Below are 19,336 nucleotides of genomic sequence, written 5' to 3' on the forward strand. Positions count from 1 at the left end.
TGAACGTAAAGGAAACTAATGCCACGAATTTCAGTTTGAAAAGGAAAAATGACAATGTTAAATTAAATGTAGATGGCACCTCTACAGACTGTGTAACAAATGTAAAATTTGTAGGAATGAATATTGATTCTCAGTTGAAGTGGTGTGAACACACAAAGGTACTTGGAAACAGAATGTCATCAGCATGTTATGCCCTTAGAATCCTATCATCAGTGTGTAACATGCAGTGTCTTTTAGTTACATATTATTCACAACAGTATATACACTCAATTCTTAGTTATGGCATTATTTTTTGGGAAACAAACGCACAAAATATGAACACAATTTTCAAACCCCACAAAAGAGCCATAAGACTAATAACCAAAAATACTAGTCGAACTCATTGTAAAGATCTGTTCAAAACACAGCATATTAACTGCTCCATGTGAATACATTCACCATCCAGTTGTACACATAAAAATAACATTGTTAATTACTGCCCAAAGAGCTCTATCCATGGCCATGCACAAAGAGGTAGACTGAACTTACTTTTACCAAGAAAAGATAAACATAAAACTCAAAACAGCATTTTCTACCAAGGAATAAAACTGTATAATAAATTACCAAATGGGATTAAAGAAATTTAAAAGGCGGCTAAAAAGTACGTGTTATGCAATACATTTTATACATTGAAGGATTACTTAGATAAAACAGAGTAGGGGTTTGATGAAAAAAATGTTGTACAGATAAATAACAATAATAATGACTATAAAACATCCAACATTCAACATAACACCTTCACTTTACTTTATTTCCTTCTTTTTTCCTTTCTAGAATTACTTACCCCCAAGCTATGCATAGCACAATACTAACGCCTGTTCCTTTTTCTGAGCTCAACATCTCACCTCATTATGGAAGGAAGCTGACTCAGATTTTCAGGATAGCAAATGGGAAGTTGCAGTACAGAAAATGGCCCAAAGATCACCAGTGTGTGTGTGTGTGTGTGTGTGTGTGTGTGTGTGTGTGTGTGTGTGTGTGTGTGTGTGTGAGAGAGAGAGAGAGAGAGAGAGAGAGAGAGAGAGAGAGGGGGGGGGGGGGGGAGAGAGAGAGAGAGAGAGAGAGAGAGAGAGAGAGAGAGAGAGAGAGAGAGAGTGATATGAAACAATGTGTATAGTGGGTGCAGTGACTGATAGTGAGATATGAGTGAACAGTGTGGCATTACATTATTTAATAAGTCATTTGTAAAACATGTATTGTATACTAGGAGTAAATCTAATGATTGTCTGTAACTAGAAGTCTGTAAATATATGTGTATACAAATTAGCTTATTTTAAATTGACCTAAACTTGTAAATATATCTAAAAACAAAGATGATGTAACTTACCAAACGAAGGCGTTGGTATGTTGATAGAGACACTAACAAACACAAACACACACACAAAATTCAAGCTTTCGCAACCCACAGGTGCTTCATAAGGAAAGAGGGAAGGAGAGGGAAAGACGAAAGGATGTGGGTTTTAAGGGAGAGGGTAAGGAGTCATTCCAATCCCGGGAGCGGAAAGACTTACCTTAGGGGGAAAAAGGGACAGGTAAACACTTCGCGCGCGCGCCCACACACACACACACACACACACACACACACACACACACACATGTCCATCCGCACATATACAGACACAAGCAGACATATGTAAAGGCAAAGAGTTTGGACAGAGATGTCAGTCGAGGTGGAAGTACGGAGGCAAAGATGTTGTTGAATGACAGCTGAGGTATGAGCGGCGGCAACTTGAAATTAGCGGAGGTTGAGGCCTAATGGGTAACGGGAAGACAGTATGTACTGAAGGGCAAGTTCCCATCTCCAGAGTTCTGATAGTTTGGTATCAGTGGGAATTATCCAGATAATCCGGACGGTTTAACACTGTGCCAAGATGTGCTGGCCATGCACCAAGGCATGTTTAGCCACATGGTGATCCTCATTACCAACAAACACTGTCTGCCTGTGTCCGCTCATGCGAATGGACAGTTTTTTGCTGGTCATTCCCACATAGAAAGCTTCACAGTGTAGGCAGGTCAGTTGGTAAATCATGTGGGTGCTTTCACACGTGGCTCTGCCTTTGATCATGGACACCTTCCGGGTTACATGACTGGTGTAGGTGGTGGTGGGAGGGAGCATGGGACAGATTTTAGACCGGGGGCGGTTACAAGGGTAGGAGCCAGAGGGTAGGGAAGGTGGTTTGGGGATTTCATAGGGATGAACCAAGAGGTTATGAAGGTTAGGTGGATGGCAGAAAGACAGTCTTGGTGGAGTGAGGAGGATTTCATGAAGGACAGATCTCATTTCACGGCAGGATTTGAGGAAGTCGTATCCCTGCTGGAGAGTCACATTCAGAGTCTGATCCAGTCCTGGAAAGTATCCTGTCACAAGTGGGGCACTTTTGGGGTTTTTCTGTGGGAGGTTCTGGGTTTGAGGGGATGAGGAAGTGGCTCTGGTTATTTGCATCTGTATCAAGTCGGAAGGGTAGTTGCGGGATGCGAAAGCTGTTTTCAGGTTGTTGGTGTAATGATTCAGGGATTCAGGACTGGAGCAGACTCGTTTGCCACGAAGACCTAGGCTGTAGGGAAGGGACCGTTTGTTATGGAATGGGTGGCAGCTGTCATAATGGAGGTACTGTTGCTTGTTGGTTGGTTTGATGTGGACGGATGTGTGAAGCTGGCCATTGGACACATGGAGGCCAACGTCAAGGAAAGTGGCATGGGATATGGAGTAGGACCAGGTGAATCTGATGAAACTAAAGGAGTTGAGGTTGGAGAGGAAATTCAGGAGTTGTTCTTCACTGTGAGTCCAGATCATGAAGATGTCATCAATAAATCTGTACCAAACTTTGGGTTGGCAGGCCTGGGTAACCAAGAACGCTTCCTCTAAGCGACCCATAAATAGGTTGGCATACGAGGGGGCCACCCTGGTACCCATGGCTGTTCCCTTTAATTGTGGATATGTCTGGCCTTCGAAAGTGAAGAAGTTCTGAGTTAGGATGAAGCTGGCTAAGGTAATGAGGAAAGAGGTTATAGGTGGGGTGGCAAGTGATCGGCATGAAAGGAAGTGCTCCATCACAGTGAGGCCCTGGATGTGCGGAATATTTGTGTATAAGGATGTGGCACCAATCGTTACAAGGATGGTTTCTGGGGGTAACAGATTGGGTAAGGATTCCAGGTGTTCGAGAAAGTGGTTGGTGTCTTTGATGAAGGATGGGAGACTGCATGTAATGGGTTTAAGGTGTTGATCTACGTAGGTAGAGATACGTACTGTGGGGGCTTGGTAACCAGCTACAATGGGGCGGCCGGAATGATTGGGTTTGTGAATTTTAGGAAGTAGGTAGAAGGTAGGGGTGCAAGGTGTCGGTGGGGTCAGGAGGTTTGATGGAGTCAGGTGAAAGGTTTTGTAGGGGGCCTAAGGTTCTGAGGATTCCCTGAAGCTCCGCCAGGACATCAGGAATTGGATTACCTTGGCTAACTTTGTGTGTAGTGTTGTCTGAAAGCTGATGCAGTCGCCCAGCCACATACTCCCGACGATCAAGTACCACGGTCGTGGAACCCTTGTCCGCCAGAAGAATGACGATGGATCAGTCAGCCTTCAGATCACAGATAGCCTGGGCTTCAACAGTGGTGATGTTGGGAGTAGGATTAAGGCTTTTTAAGAAGGATTGAGAGGCAAGGCTGGAAGTGAGAAATTACTGGAAGGTTTGGAGAGGGTGATTTTGAGAAAGAGGTGGGTCACGCTGTGATGGAGGACGGAACTGTTCCAGGCAGGGTTCAATTTGGATAGTGTCTTGGGGAGTTGGATCATTAGGAGTGGGATCAGGATTATTTTTCTTCGTGGCAAAGTGATATTTCCAACAGAGACTAAGAGTGTAGGACAGTAAATCTTTGACAAGGACAGTTTGGTTGAACCTGGGAGTGGGGCTGAAGGTGAGGCCTTTGGATAGGACAGAGGTTTCGGATTGGGAGAGAGGTTTGGAGGAAAGGTTAACTACTGAATTGGGGTGTTGTGGTTCCAGATTGTGTTGACTAGAATTTTGAGGTGTTGGGGGGAGTGGAGCTGGAAGTGGTAGGTTGAGTAGATGGGAGTGACTGGGTCTGTGTGCAATGAGAGGAGGTTGAGGTTTGGTGGAAAGGTTGTGGAGGGTGAGTGAGTTGCCTTTCCGGAGATGGGAAACCAGGAGATTGGATAGTTTTTTGAGGTGGAGGGTGGCATGCTGTTCTAATTTGCGGTTGGCCTGTAGGAGGATGCTATGAACAGCCGGTGTGGATGTGGGGGAGGAAAGATTGAGGACTTTGATTTGGGATAGGAGTTGACAGGTGTGTTCATTGGCCGAGTCGATGTATAGATGAAGGATTAGGCGGGTGAGGGCTATGGATTGTGCAGTTTGGAACTGGTATAAGGACTGATGGAAAGAAGGTTTACAGCCAGAGATGGGAACTGTAAGTGTGAGGCCTTTGGGGGTAAAGCCAAATGTCAGACAAGCCCGAGAAAATAAAATATGTGAGCGTAATCTGGCCAGGGCGAAGGCATGTTTGCGGAGGGAATGTAAATAAAATTTAATGGGATCGTTGTGGGGATGTTGTGAGGGTGATATGGTATTAGAAGGTGGAAAGTGTAACATGAGGCTGAAATGAAAATGAAAATAGAAATATATGGGGAGAGATAAAGGTGAACTAGTAAGCAAATGGAGATCTGCTGTGGAAAATGTCGAAAAAGTGTTGATTAAAGCTGGGCTATTTTGATCCTGTGGTGAACTTGGGTTGGTAAACAACTACGTGCACAAAGGTTAGGTGGTTGTGTTGCCTCCAAAACACGTTAATGGCTGGAGAAATTTGGGAAAATTTCGAAAAAACTGTGTGTAAATCTATTAAAAGGAGTAGTTTTGTGGTGGAAGATTATGAAAATGAGGCTAACAATTGTCTGACGAACAAATAGTGGCGTTAAAGCCTGTGGGAAGTGGCTAAACATGATCAGTGATGTGGAAAAAACAGAAATGGAAATAAAGCGAAAGTTGTTAGAAATATCCAAAATGGTTGTTTAATAGGTGAAAGGAACTGTTTGTGAGCTGGGAACAGTGGATTTTATAGCAGAAGTAGTCTCCCCCCAAGGTAAGTCTTTCCGCTCCCGGAATTGGAATGACTCCTTACCTTCTCCCTTAAAACCCACATCCTTTCATCTTTCCCTCTCCTTCCCTCTTTCCTGATGAAGCACCCTTGGGTTGCGAAAGCTTGAATTTTGTGCGTGTGTTTGTGTTTGTTAGCATCTCTATCAACATACCAATGCTTTCATTTGGTAAGTTACAGAATCTTTGTTTTTATATATATTTTTCCCATGTGGAATGTTTCCCTGTATTATAAACTTGTAAATACTTTGACATGTCCTATATCCTTGTAAAAAGACATCTACAGATGAATAAAGCTGCTGCTGCTACCATTTGCATTATGCAACTAAAAGCTATGAAAAGTGCTGCCAGGTGTCAGGGATTCCCTTAAGTTGACACAATTGTCTTAGTAGCAAAGAATAAATGTATTAAAACTTCATGCATGATGTGACATTTTTTCACACATCTCAATGTTTATGACATCATATCTCTTGAACTGCAATTCGTACAATGATATATTTCCGTAGGTACACTCAGTGGCATAAGTGGATACTGGCTGCAAAATGTGTTGTGAGCAGTATTAGTAGCAAATAACTAATAAATTTAATCATCATGCACAATGTGGTAGTTTTTCATGCTTCTCAGAATTTATATCATCATATCTCCTGAACTATTACAGTTAGGTAGTTCTAACGTCCCACAATGATTGTTACATGAAAGTAAGGAATATGTTTACCAAGTTTGAGTGAAATTGGTCACAGGGTTTAGGAGGAGATGCGGGAAGTACATGCACACATACATCGATTTTTATGATATGTATTATAATACATGACAACAACTGTCAGCTGGAAAAGTTTTTCTTCCATTTATTCATAACATCACGGACCGTATTGGGAAAGTTTTGGCCAAGTTTCAAGTGGAGACAATCTTTTGACCTATCAAGAAAATGAGTGAAAGTTTAAGATCGGTGAAAGACGCACAACACCCCTTAGCTACCCGAGGTGTGTATAAAATTCCATGTAGCTGTGGCATGGTTTAAAAGGAGTGTTAATACCCACCTAATGGAACACAAAAGAAACTGTAGATTGGGACAGACTGACAAATCAGCTGAAGCGAAACACGTTTTCAAAGATGGTGATCACAAAATAAAATTTAGTGAGACATACTTGATAGCTAGGACCTCACATTATTATACCCACATGTATAGAGAAGCTATAGAGATCTACAAGCATGGAAATAATTTTAATAGAAAAGAAGAAGGATTAAAATGAGACAAGATATGGTGGTCAACTTGTAGCAACGAAGTGACAATCGATTACCTGTAATCGAGAGAGATGGCAGTAGCCAGAGATAGTTTTAAAGTCGAAAGCACGTGATGAGTGGTGGCGCCATCTAAGTGCTCTATATAAACGGGACCACCAGCACCTAGCAGCCAGTCGCTGACTCACCTCAGGAGATGTTGCCCGTAGTTGGCAATGCAACATCAAAAAGGAGAAGTAATTTTATATATGGACCATGGCAATTCAGCCTGGAAGTTGTAAATAATGATGTATTATAATACTTTGTTCTAGTTTGGAGTTAATCATTAAAAATGTCCTGTCCTGTCACATGCTTATCCCACCCCATCAGGGGGCCTGCCTGTGAAAGCAGCCATGTCATTTACCAGTTCTGCTGCAATCACTATTCAGATTTTTATTCTGGTATGACTACTGACCAGCTGTCCACCAGGATGAACAGCCACTGCCAAATTGTGGCCAAGAGTAAAGTAGATCACCCTGTGGCACAACATACAGCTGAACACAGCATACTTGATTTCAATGGCTGCTTCATTACCTGAGCCATCTGGATCCTCCCATCTACCACCAGCTTTTCTTATACACAGATGGGAGTTATCCTTACAACACTTTCTCCAGCACATATCACCGCAAAGCCATGCATTTGTATACAATGTATATATAATTTCTACAATTATGTTAAGATTAATTTTTTAGAATTGCATTTTTGGGTAAGATGTAGTCATAATGACACATGATATATCTAGTTATGACTAACATTCAGTTGTTTTGCTATTTTGTTAAAGTATCATTAATTAGATTTTTGATGGTACTGGTTTCACTGTATGATGACGAGATTAATGTTTGCTAGACAACACAAATAAATACACATTTCTAGGGCTGATTCAGTTCAGTCAGTGTCTACTATCTTTTTACTGCACTGAGTTTAGTTCTGTGATATTAAATCATTAACAGAAATTTTTATCTAAACAGTGTCTGTCAATTACATGTGTAATGTGTATCTTTCTGGGCAACTACACATTTCTAGATTTCTAAGTGATTCAGGAACAAAATTTTCATACTGATGCATTGTCTAAGGCAATTCACCCAAAGTTGTCTCTTGAAAACCCATGTTGAACTGAAGATGCATGTGTAACAACACAGAAAATTTGATGAAGTCGCACAATAGTTTTCTTCTTTTGTTTGTCAGTTTGTTAAGTAATTCTTTTTGAAGTACTGTATAAACCCAGAAAAAATGTTTTCCTGCCATTTGAAACATTTTTCATCACTCCCAACAAATTTCCTGTGTCCAAAATGTTAATTTATATTCATTTTGTATTAACTTCTTTATAGTTTTACCACAATTTATGTTTTATGAAATGGTGTTAATGGAGAACAAACCGACATAACTGACATAAGGTGGCACTGGTGTGGTGCTGACTTTCAAGTAGTGTTTACAAATATTGTGTGAATATCTTTCCTTAGCCCAAGGTTCTCTACTCAGGAGAGTTGAATTGGTAAAATTCAGAACAATCAGTGGTACTGGTGCTGCCAGTTCTACTTGGCTTGGTGTCTGACAGGGGTAACTGTTTCGATAGAAGTTGGAAGAATGTCTGACTTCAGATGAATGGTCACTCACTCCTTGTCACTATCAACCTTAGTTTTCAATACTGTGTGCTATACAGAAAGTAGTACGCTGACATATTGTAGCCATATTGTTTCTGTGTCAGTTTCTTCCTTTGATCGAGATCACAGGCAGAGGGAATTCACTTCCCAGTATTTGTGAGTAACAACATAGTTCCATTTATGGTTTCTTTAAGCACTAAACAAAGTGTCGTCTGAAACTCAGGTTGACTTTGTTGGCTGTGGCAACAAAGCTGTCACTACAGACTGAAGCGAGTCAAATTTAATTAACACAGCTACTCCCATCAGCCAATGTGCCAGGTGTTAAATGTGTGTATTGTGTAGCATTGTAACCCTGCATAAGTGATTGAGCTGTTGTATTGTTAACTGTTTCTTTCAAATAGAAAGTTAATGTTTACTAGTGCAGTTTTAAAATAGAAAATATTAAGAAAAGACATAGCAAACCCCTTAGAATGGAAGAGAAAATAAAGACTATCTAAAGAGTGGAAGTGTATTATGAAGCACATGTTGCATCAGCACAGAGTTTAGGGATACCTGCATATATGCTAAACACTTTTGTCACAAATAAAGAATATTTTGGAAAGTGCACTCAACCATGGGTCAGATTAAAAAAGGATGCCAATTCTTTAAAGATGCAGTGCTGGATGAAATTATGAAGATGCTTTCAACATCCACAAGAAAGATATGATTCTGTGTCAAAAGGCCCCGAAGGTGGCCAATACGTCTGGACTCGAGGACTTCTCCACATATCATGAATGGATTGATGGGTTCAAAAAGCAGTATAACGTGAAGTACAGAACTATACAAGGAAAAATAAATGGTGTAAACACAAATCCTGGAAGTGAATGGTAGATTACAAGAACTATAAAGTAGCATAAACTAAAGGGCATTTTCAACATAGATGAAACTGGTCTCTTTTTCAGCATCTGTCCAAAGAAAACAATTGCCTTTAAAGGCAAAAAATGCAATGGAGTGAAACACAATGAAGTTCACCCTGCAGTAATGTTATCCACAAATCAGATGGTTCTGAAAAAATTAAGCCATTTGTAATTGGCAAATAAAATAACCCACTTTGTTTTAAAAATGTAAAACATTGCCCACAAAATGCACTAACGATAACAAAGTGCTGATGACTTTGGAAATATTAAAGAAGCAATTGCATATCCTTGATGGGAGCCTATAACAGGGACTTCTCCTGTTCATAGATTGTTGCCCAGCATGTCCAAAAAAGGATTTGTGCATTATCCATGGCTTCCAGACTTAGTAACAGGAAAGCCATTGTACAGAAGGCATTAAGTATAATGGAAATTTGGAAAGGCCCAGTCTCCTTTAAAGAGCCAGTTTTAGATGCTCTGCATTATACAGCTGAGAAATGAACAGAGGTTAAAGAGTCCACCATCCCTAACTGCTTTTCAAAACTGGGATTCATTCAGTGAAGGAAATGGATCTGACTTTCCAGATCTGAGTAATAAAAATAATGGGAGGGGGGCTCTGTACACAACTTTTACTGCTTGAAAAGTAATTCCTCGCCTATTTTAAGAGTCCTTTGAAAAGTGCAAAAGTGGGGTTTCACTGTATCTCAGTACATACACCAACGTACAGTAAACATAACAAGTTGCTTCACATGCTAGTGATGTGGGGAACCATGTGTGTTAACACTATTATTTTGTATGTGCAAATTTGGGATTTCATATTTTTACTGTCATGCCCAGAGGAAAACACTTGGCTTGGTGTAAGTGTAGAGTGTAATGCACGAATTTTGATGATAATATGTACTGGCATTTCTTTTCTTATTATACTTTGTTTGATCTAACTGCTTCGACTCTGATATGTTGTTTGTAGTAAAAATATAGGCTGGGTAGCACTTCCACTAATTCATAATTTTTAAAAACAAAATACTACTGATCTCATAAATTTCCATTGCTTCTTTGATACCCCTCAAGTCCGCATTTGCGTAACAAAGGTTTTTCAAATTTTCTCTGTTTGCTTGTAACTAAGTAGAAACAATTGTCTCATATTAAACTTGGCTGTATGACATTTTAATTAATTAATTAATTAATTTTTTTGCACAGACAACCTTAAATTCCAGTTAGAAGACAGGGTGTACCATATTTTACATTTTACATTTTACAAAGTATCATCTTATATTAGTACTCTTCCTCCTGTTCTTTTGGTCTTTAGTTAAAGTAAGAATTTTGGCTGTATGGCATGAAACCTGCCTTTGAACTCATTTGTTGTTATTTTTCCTGCATATGGCTCCTTATACAGTCATAAAATTTTGAACAAGGATGTTGCCACAACTGCCTGGATATGTTATGATCCTTTATCCACCATCAGTGAGCAGTTTGACCCGTGATGCCATTTTTAAACACCATGATTTGGGTAAACATGTTCCTTTATAACATACCATCATGAAAAATTCAGTGTATCCTAAAAACAAAATCACTTCAAAATTATGTGGAGGGTCATGAATATTATCCAGTACTATAATTACAGCACAAATAGATAAAAAGCAAAACCATCTGTGGCAAATGAACAGAACAACCATTTTTACAAAGACCAATACACAAGAAGAGACATCAAATATACTTTTCTTCTTGTTAAGTTAAACTTCTGAAGCCAGTTATTGTAGTGAGCTTCTACTCCATGCAGCATGTTATATTAATTACCACCTGCGCTTACAAGCAGAAGACACTGAATGTAGTACAGAAACTATGGAAGTAAAAATCACTATAGAAAATACTGTAATAAGTATGTGCAGTTCTTAAAATTTACAACCATTTGTATCTCAATAACTGAAGATGAAATAAGAAACAGTAACATACTCAGAGAACATACCCATTGATCTTTGTCATTTCGAGTTAGCTGAACATGATGAAGCGATATTGCTGGAAAAAAAGAAAAGAAAAAAAAAAGAGTGATTTCCTTCAGTTTCATGAACAAATTATCATCATATTATTACCACAAAATTACTTTTCATACTAAATGTTATTAGCATATATATTACATAATAAATATAGGGCTACAACTAAATTGTCTCTGAAATAATTAAACTAAATATTTTGCCAGCAAAATAAGCCTAAGAACCAATCTTTAAATTAGCACCAATCTTTGGATATTTATGCAGTCCCCTGGAAACTTCTACAGGCAGTATCATGGGAGGACAGAGGCCAGAACTGCAGAAATTTTAATTTTTTTCTCGTCAAAAATCCATGCACAATTTTCCAGTTCTAAAATTTAGATTATTTCATTCAGTATTGTTATTTTTGATATTGGAGACAGAACATGATACATTGTTAATTCAGCTACAAGAAGGCGAAGATATCATGGATCACAACTTACGAAATTAACAGAGAATGAAGAAGGATATGGCAGTATTAAACACAATTCCCATATATCAAAAGGAAACTCACTTGAAAAATTATAAAATCACAAGGAGATAACATGGTGGCCACTATATATCTTCAAGAGGCAAAAATTCCATGTACTGCCATTGGAAGACACACACATATCATTTTCGCGACTTATGAACATCTATCAACTACGGGTCTGTCTGACCAGCATCTCCTTCTCTAACCTTCTCCAGTCTGTCGTCCTTTCCACCATAAGTAATGAATTAATAGTTTTGAAAGGCAGAAAAGTTTTCCACTTTTCTGTGTGTGTGTGTGTGTGTATTGGAAGTATTGGTCAGCCATTCTGTTACCTTGTAATTTTATAGTCTACTGCCCATTTTTCTCAATAAATGTCCCTTCCAACTCCACTTCACTTTTCTTACAACCACATTTATGTCTACACCAGTGTGTTTCCTGATCCATGTATTTGTTTCCCAGCCTCTCCTAGTATTACCAACATGTCATCTCATGACTACTTTGTGATCAACCGCCAGTTTTTGGATAGCTTCTGCATTAAAAGTCCATGTCGTAACTGGTGTTACAAACTAATTCTATCTTTCCTTTTCACACACACATCAGAAGCTGGTAGCTTAGTTTCGAAAATGGAAACAACAGAACTTCAGCACATTAACAAGTGGATAAATACTACGCACAATAACAAATCATACCATAAAATATGCTAAAATTAATATAAACTTGTACTACAAAAATTATGTGATGGCGTATTGTGCCATGCTATAGTCTGCACATGTCACATTTGAACAGAGTCACTGTCATTGCGGCTGTGAGTGCAAACATATTTGAACAATGTCCACAGTCATTGTGACTGTGAGTGCAAATATTATAGTTGTAACAACACCATTATCACTAACATAATTAATATGTATGCACACCACAAATTTAAAATTAAATTTATTTCCATGCACTGATTGCACACTTTTATTTGGCACCTGAGTGGAGGATGTGGGGAGTGGAAATGTGGGATCAGCTTTTAGCACATTTGATGCTGAGACAAGCCTCCACTTCTACTCACTGAGCAGCCAGCTTACAGCTTATAAAAGAAATGGACATGTAATGGATTAATGCATTACTGAAGTGACACAAAAGTTGATGGTGATTTGCTAGAAAGACCAGGTACAACCCCTCTGCTCATTTTTTTTGTAGATGATATTAATAATCACTATGCACAATGCAACAAAGCAATCAACACTATATTCACAACACTACTTATTGTTATAGGACATGACACTGTTATGTAGCTAGTACATGAAATGTATTCACAGTTGCAAATATGGACAACCATAATCTGTATAATGGGATGACAACAATGAAAACTTTGGCCGTACTGGGACACGAACCCAGATTACCCGCATATCGTGAGCCATCGCCTTACAATTTGGCTATCCAAGCATGACCCATGGCCTGATCCAAACTTCCATATGTCATCCATATGTTGTCAAACATGTGTCTACGACCTGTACTCATACAGCCCAACATATATTCCCTTACAGCGGAAACATTTTATTCACCGACACTGGGCAAGTGACTTTCAAGTAAAATGTCTCCCCTGCACAGGAATATACATAACAGATGTGCAAGTAAAGGTTGTGCACACATGGTTGGCGACATATGGAAGTTTGGGTAGGGCGATGGGTTTTGCTTGGATAGCCAAATGCACTGATTGCACACTTTTATTTGGCACCTGAGTGGAGGATGTGGGGAGTGGAAATGTGGGATCAGCTTTTAGCACATTTGATGCTGAGACAAGCCTCCACTTCTACTCACTGAGCAGCCAGCTTACAGCTTATAAAAGAAATGGACATGTAATGGATTAATGCATTACTGAAGTGACACAAAAGTTGATGGTGATTTGCTAGAAAGACCAGGTACAACCCCTCTGCTCATTTTTTTTGTAGATGATATTAATAATCACTATGCACAATGCAACAAAGCAATCAACACTATATTCACAACACTACTTATTGTTATAGGACATGACACTGTTATGTAGCTAGTACATGAAATGTATTCACAGTTGCAAATATGGACAACCATAATCTGTATAATGGGATGACGACAATGAAAACTTTGGCCATACTGGGACACGAACCCAGATTACCCGCATATCGTGAGCCATCGCCTTACAATTTGGCTATCCAAGCATGACCCATGGCCTGATCCAAACTTCCATATGTCATCCATATGTTGTCAAACATGTGTCTACGACCTGTACTCATACAGCCCAACATATATTCCCTTACAGCGGAAACATTTTATTCACCGACACTGGGCAAGTGACTTTCAAGTAAAATGTCTCCCCTGCACAGGAATATACATAACAGATGTGCAAGTAAAGGTTGTGCACACATGGTTGGCGACATATGGAAGTTTGGGTAGGGCGATGGGTTTTGCTTGGATAGCCAAATGGTAGAGTGCCCACTTGTGATAAGCTAGAAATCCAGGTTCGAGTCCCAGTCCAGCATAAATTTTCATTGTCAGCATTCCATTACACAGCTGATGGTTGCCAATATTTGTAACTGCAAATACATTTCTTGTATTTCATAATGGCTGTATTCACCACAGTGCCAGCTCCATCAGAGGTGCATGTATGTCTGAAGGAACATCGCATTGTCATTTGGAATAACACAGGTACTGCACTACCGTAGTTATGTAGCCAAGACTGGCAACGAGTGTAAGCTTTCTGGAGTGGTACTATATGAACCAACTTACGCTGATCACAGAGAGTTCATGTAAAAGTGTGACCCGTACCATCACACTTGACTGTGTATAAACATATAAATGCACAATGGTTAATGTGGGTGTCCTAGTAGGGAAAATACTGTTAAAGAGAGCTTATGCTAAACTACACAGCAAAACATACAGATGAAGTACTGAACATACAGAGATGAGGCACATAAGCATCATGAATAGTCTGTGTCATCAATTTCCTTCATATGGAGTTAGAAGTGATGGGGTAGGTTGGATCGAATGGCCAAAGGGTGTACATTACTAAGCCAGTAAAATAAAACATACTAAATGATTACTCTTACAGCTATATAATATGAACAATTTGTCCCAGTTGTGGAGCTAAGTTCAAAGAAGTAAACAATGTGTTGAATGTGTAGTGTAATGATACAGAAGTCATTTCACTCCAGAAAAAAAAAATTACAAGCTCTCAGAAGAATCTGCAAGACAAGAGTGATGTTCTATTAAGGCAAAAAAATCAGTTTACTAATTACCATCTGGAGATTTTGAACTTTTCTTAAATATGTTGGAATCAAAACAAAATGAAATGTAACTTGATAATTTGCAAAGAAGTAACACTGACTTTCTTACAAGTAATAGTAACAATGATTTTCTTACAAGTAATAAGAGACAGGCTCTTTTGACCCAAGCTACATCCTACAATTTACATGTTGGAGTAAATGTGGTTACCCGAGTACCAGACATTAGAGAAATCTCTTTAGATCAGTTTCTCATCAAGAAAACTTTATGCAGCACGTCACTAATTAGTAAACACCTATCTCAAACATTAAGGTTGAAAGTAACAGGCAGCATTTGTTTAAAAAATGACATGTAAGTGCTATAGTCAAGATAACATAAACTTCACTGTGCAACACTATTAAAGGATCACTTTTTCGAAATGCCGTAATCGTCTCCCATTGTGAATCAGAAGTTTGAAATTTGGCACAAAGGTGCCTACTACCTTCCTCCGTAATGTTGCAAGAGTGTGGCATCCTGCAACATCACACTCAGGCTAAGCAGTTCTTCAAACAGCAAGATGTTGAAGACCAGTATTCAGAAATTCATGTGTGGTGAAAGGTAGGTTAATGATGTCACATTGGCACCAAATTTGACAACAAATCTGCCCAAGTCACTGTGGATGCATCACACAATGGGAAGGTTATCACACTTTAGTCTCACACAAAGTTTTCCTCTTCTTTCGCTGCCTCTGCGATGGAGATAAGAATTGGAATCATGTGGCTTTCTTATGGGTGACCAAGGAAAATATTTCACACACATCAGCATGCAGAGTTGACATGAAAAGGCCTTCTGTGTTGGCATAAAGGGCATCATTGAAACAACCCCTTCCCTTTTGGCATTGATATCCCCATATTTTGGAGTCAAGAACAAGAGTTTGCAGTTTTATGAACAACAGGACAATGTTCTTAACTACCTTTGACACTGCTGATGCCCCCCAGATGATTCAACCCTTCTCTAAGAATACTAGGGGCCAGCAATCCCACTGTATGTGATCACACCCCTTTGGAGTACAGTGCAACTGCAGCTTTTGCTCTGTTGTACAGTCTGGAACCACTAGGTACTGTTCACACAATCATTTGATGATATCTGAACACAATCTGAACCAGCAATGGGTGCTTATGCTTTTCTGGCACTCCTGTTGTGTGTCCTCCTGTAGTGAGATCATGAAGGGATGTGACACTGAGACATATGTGAATAAAACAGAAAAAGGTTCCTCTAAAAAACTCCTTGCCATATGGGCAGCACATTTAGTGCCACACATCTGATATTATTAAGCATTTTAAAAATGCATCTCTACAAAGCCAAATTGTGATGGAGTCCTAAGTATTTGCAGACAGGCAACCTCATGACAACCCTCCAACTCTGCAGGTGCAAGAGCAGCAGTGTACCCTGCCTGCAAGCACCTAGGACTAAGGGTTTTCAAACATAAATTAACACATTGCACAGTTTTTGTTCACCTGGTGGCCATCGATCTACGTGCACAACAACTTTGTAATGATCCATTGGCATTCATTCCAAAGCAATTGTAAACAGTTTGATACAAATGTTGTGCTGACAGAATATTTTTTGTTACATGACACTATGATCATATTTTGTGCCTGGAATGTATGCACATCTTGCGTTTGTTTCAATTTCCTTATTGTTCTCGAAGTATAGTTGAAGGTATTTAGGTGGATGGTCATGTAGTGGTAGTGAGACACCCACCTTCTAATAAATCTTCCCTGAACCATACATTTTGTAGGGAATATGGCTTGTTCATAAACTGAGGTTACACCAAAATATGTTGTTTGAAAGCATGCACTGTATTTCCTAATGCTGTAAGCGAAATGTTTTGACTTGGTCAAATTATGCGATATATAGGTGAGAAGTTCAACCAGTGGAGGTGGAAGTTTATCGAGTTTTACTTTACAATTCTTACAGCATAGGCCAGGACATTCTGTTGTAAACATCTTGGGCCCACAATGTACACACAGTGCATCCACATCTCCAATGGTAATAGCTTCATACTGTGACTAATCTTTACATGAATCATAGTGGAAGCCTTCCACTGATAAGCAGTGATGTGAACTGTGAGCTCGTCTGAATTTGCTTGCAGTCATGCCTTACACTGTTCTGCAATCTCTGAGGCTCTGAATGCATTTGTGCATTGTCTAATTTACTGAAATTGTGTCATGCTGTTGTACCATCTCAGAGGCTCGGGTTATGGAAGCTGTGGCATGTAGCATAGCCAGCTGTGTGGCACTTCCCTGGGCACTTTTCTCTCTGTAGTTGAGTTTACATTTTTTTGGCAGTTGGGCACATTTGGACGATTGCTGAACACTTACTTTTTTTTGCTTTTGTTTGCAGGTGGTGTAATGTTACAGAAGGAAGCATGTGGCATCACCTTGTGAGCATATATGCAGAAGGTGTTGAATGTTGAGATCTAGGGTCAGAGTTGTGGCTGTGCCTCCTTTACATATGTGATGCAATATTGTGCACATCCTAGCAGCAAGGACATGCACACCTGTAGGGAATAATATGACATAGTGCAGTTACAGGATTGCAATAGCGGATACATAACGTGTAAGACATACATTGGTTATTACTTTTGTGTCATCTCATTGTCACTGCAGACTTGTATCATGGGAAGAAAGGAGAGGATGTTGTTTGGTGGTGGGTATCCTCTTTCTATAACATAACTGCACACAAATATTAACAGGGTTCTTTATTGACATAAACAAAGAGCTACTTAACTTAAGCTTCCATGTGCTGTGGTACAAGCTCTTCCATAATAGTCCACATTAGCCTCACTGCTGGTGAGGTACAAGTCCACTATGTACACTACTCTGGTCGCTATGTGCTGCCTGAGACTAAGACTCTGTCTGCAACTGCAAGTGACTGGGCTACGACTGAAGACTCAATTCGGTGACTAACTAGATGACTGATGGGGACTGACTGGGTGACTGGTCTGTGGCGGCGATCTAAATACTGGCAGCCGAGAGGGCATTGGCAATGTGTTTCTGTCAAGTCTGTCTTTGGTCTCCATTGATCTTCTCACAACCTCTTTGCCACCTGGTGTGCTGGCACCAGCTTACACCAGCACAATTAGTATGCTTGTAATCTTGCTTTCGAGGTGCATGAAACAAGTGTGGACTGAATCAACTTGCAACACAGTGGAAACTTGCACGCGAGTTACACACCAACAGATGTGAAGTAGTTGTGAATATATCCATGAAAATACCTTGGTATAAAAGGCTGATAAAGCAAGCCACTACTATCCCCTCACAACCCAACTGCTGTGGAGAGCAACCTACATAGAAGCGGATGGAAAAACCTCTCCTTCCCACATCCCACTGCTCAATACAGATGGGGACAGTTGAGAGAGGGTGTGGGGTGGAGGGAGGAGATGGATAGAGAGAGAGGGAGAAGGATGAGATGGACAAAGAAAGATGGCAGGAGATGATGGACAGAGAGTGCATGGACTACCCGTCTTCACTTTCCACCTGCTTCCCGCATCTCATCCTCATTGTCCCCTCCCCCTTCCTCTCTGTACATCTCCTCCTCCACTGCTCATTGTCCATTTCCTCTTCCCCTCTCTCTCTTACCATGTCCCCCTCCCTCTCTCTGTACATTCCACCCCTCTGCCTGTTCCCTCCCCACCCCTTTCTCTGCCCATCTCCTCTGTCACCTTTCAGTGTCCATCACATCCTCTTCCACACTCTGACTGTCCTTCCCTTCCTACTCTCGTTTCTCACGATCCGTCTCTGCCCCCATGCATTCGACATCTGTACCCCTGCAAAGCATATTGATTCAATTCGCACTGCATGCCTACTGTGCAGGGGCTGAAGGTTTTTGCCCATACCTTCATTCCTACAGGAGGTAGGAGATTCTAACACTCACTGTGCAAATGTTCAAATGTGTGTGAATTCCTAAGGGATCAAACTGTGCAGTCCATGACATGACGCCTCAATCTGTGCGGCCGGTGTATCAAATTTGGTTGAAATTGATCCACTAGTTTGGGAAGAGATATCTCTCTCTCTCTCTCTCTCTCTCTCTCTCTCTCTCTCTCTCTCTCTCTCTCACACACACACACACACACACACACACACACACACACACACACACACACAGGAAACTTTTTACATAAATAGTGGCCTTTTCACCCTGGCTTTGCGTGTATTCCTGTTTGACATACTGTATATATTGCACACACCTGCATCTCCCCTTTTTTGTCCACGTCTTCCTCTTGTTGTCTCTCTGGTGTCCTCAACCCTCGACCTCTATATGCCTGTCTCTTCCTCCCCTCTCTCTCTCTGTCTCTTCATCTCCCCCTCACCTTCTATTTGTCCACTTCCTCCACCGCCTCTCTCTGATGATCTCTCTCTCTTCCCCTCCCACAAACCATATCCCCCATCTCTTGTTATCTCAGCCTTCCCCTCCTCTTTTTCAGCCTGCCCACTACACCTCTACACCTTCCACCTGCCTCAAGTGCCTGCCCCTCTGTCCTCCCCTCTCTCTGTCCATTTCCTCCTCTGTCTCATTCAGCTACTCCTCCTCCTCTATCCATCTCAACCTCTAACCAGCCATGCTCATTGGCACGTGCAGCCATGCAACATATTTGAATAAAGCATGCTGATACTATTCCCACAACACGCTTACCATG

At 40.4% G+C, this 19,336-nt stretch overlaps 1 protein-coding gene across 7 annotated transcripts in view; it reads right to left on the minus strand.

Annotated features, from left to right (window-relative positions):
• The window catches only part of LOC126353810 (protein pigeon), a 479,712-nt gene that overhangs the window by 259,323 nt on the left and 201,053 nt on the right, over positions 1-19,336 (minus strand). For all 7 annotated transcript variants that reach the window (XM_050002914.1, XM_050002910.1, XM_050002911.1 and 4 more), the window contains exon 5: positions 10,877-10,926. In XM_050002914.1, the coding sequence (XP_049858871.1) occupies positions 10,877-10,926 (50 nt within the window). The remainder of the gene's footprint in view (positions 1-10,876; positions 10,927-19,336) is intronic.

The sequence above is a fragment of the Schistocerca gregaria genome, chromosome 3 (assembly GCF_023897955.1).
Source record: "Schistocerca gregaria isolate iqSchGreg1 chromosome 3, iqSchGreg1.2, whole genome shotgun sequence".
NCBI classification, from domain to species: domain Eukaryota; kingdom Metazoa; phylum Arthropoda; class Insecta; order Orthoptera; family Acrididae; genus Schistocerca; species Schistocerca gregaria.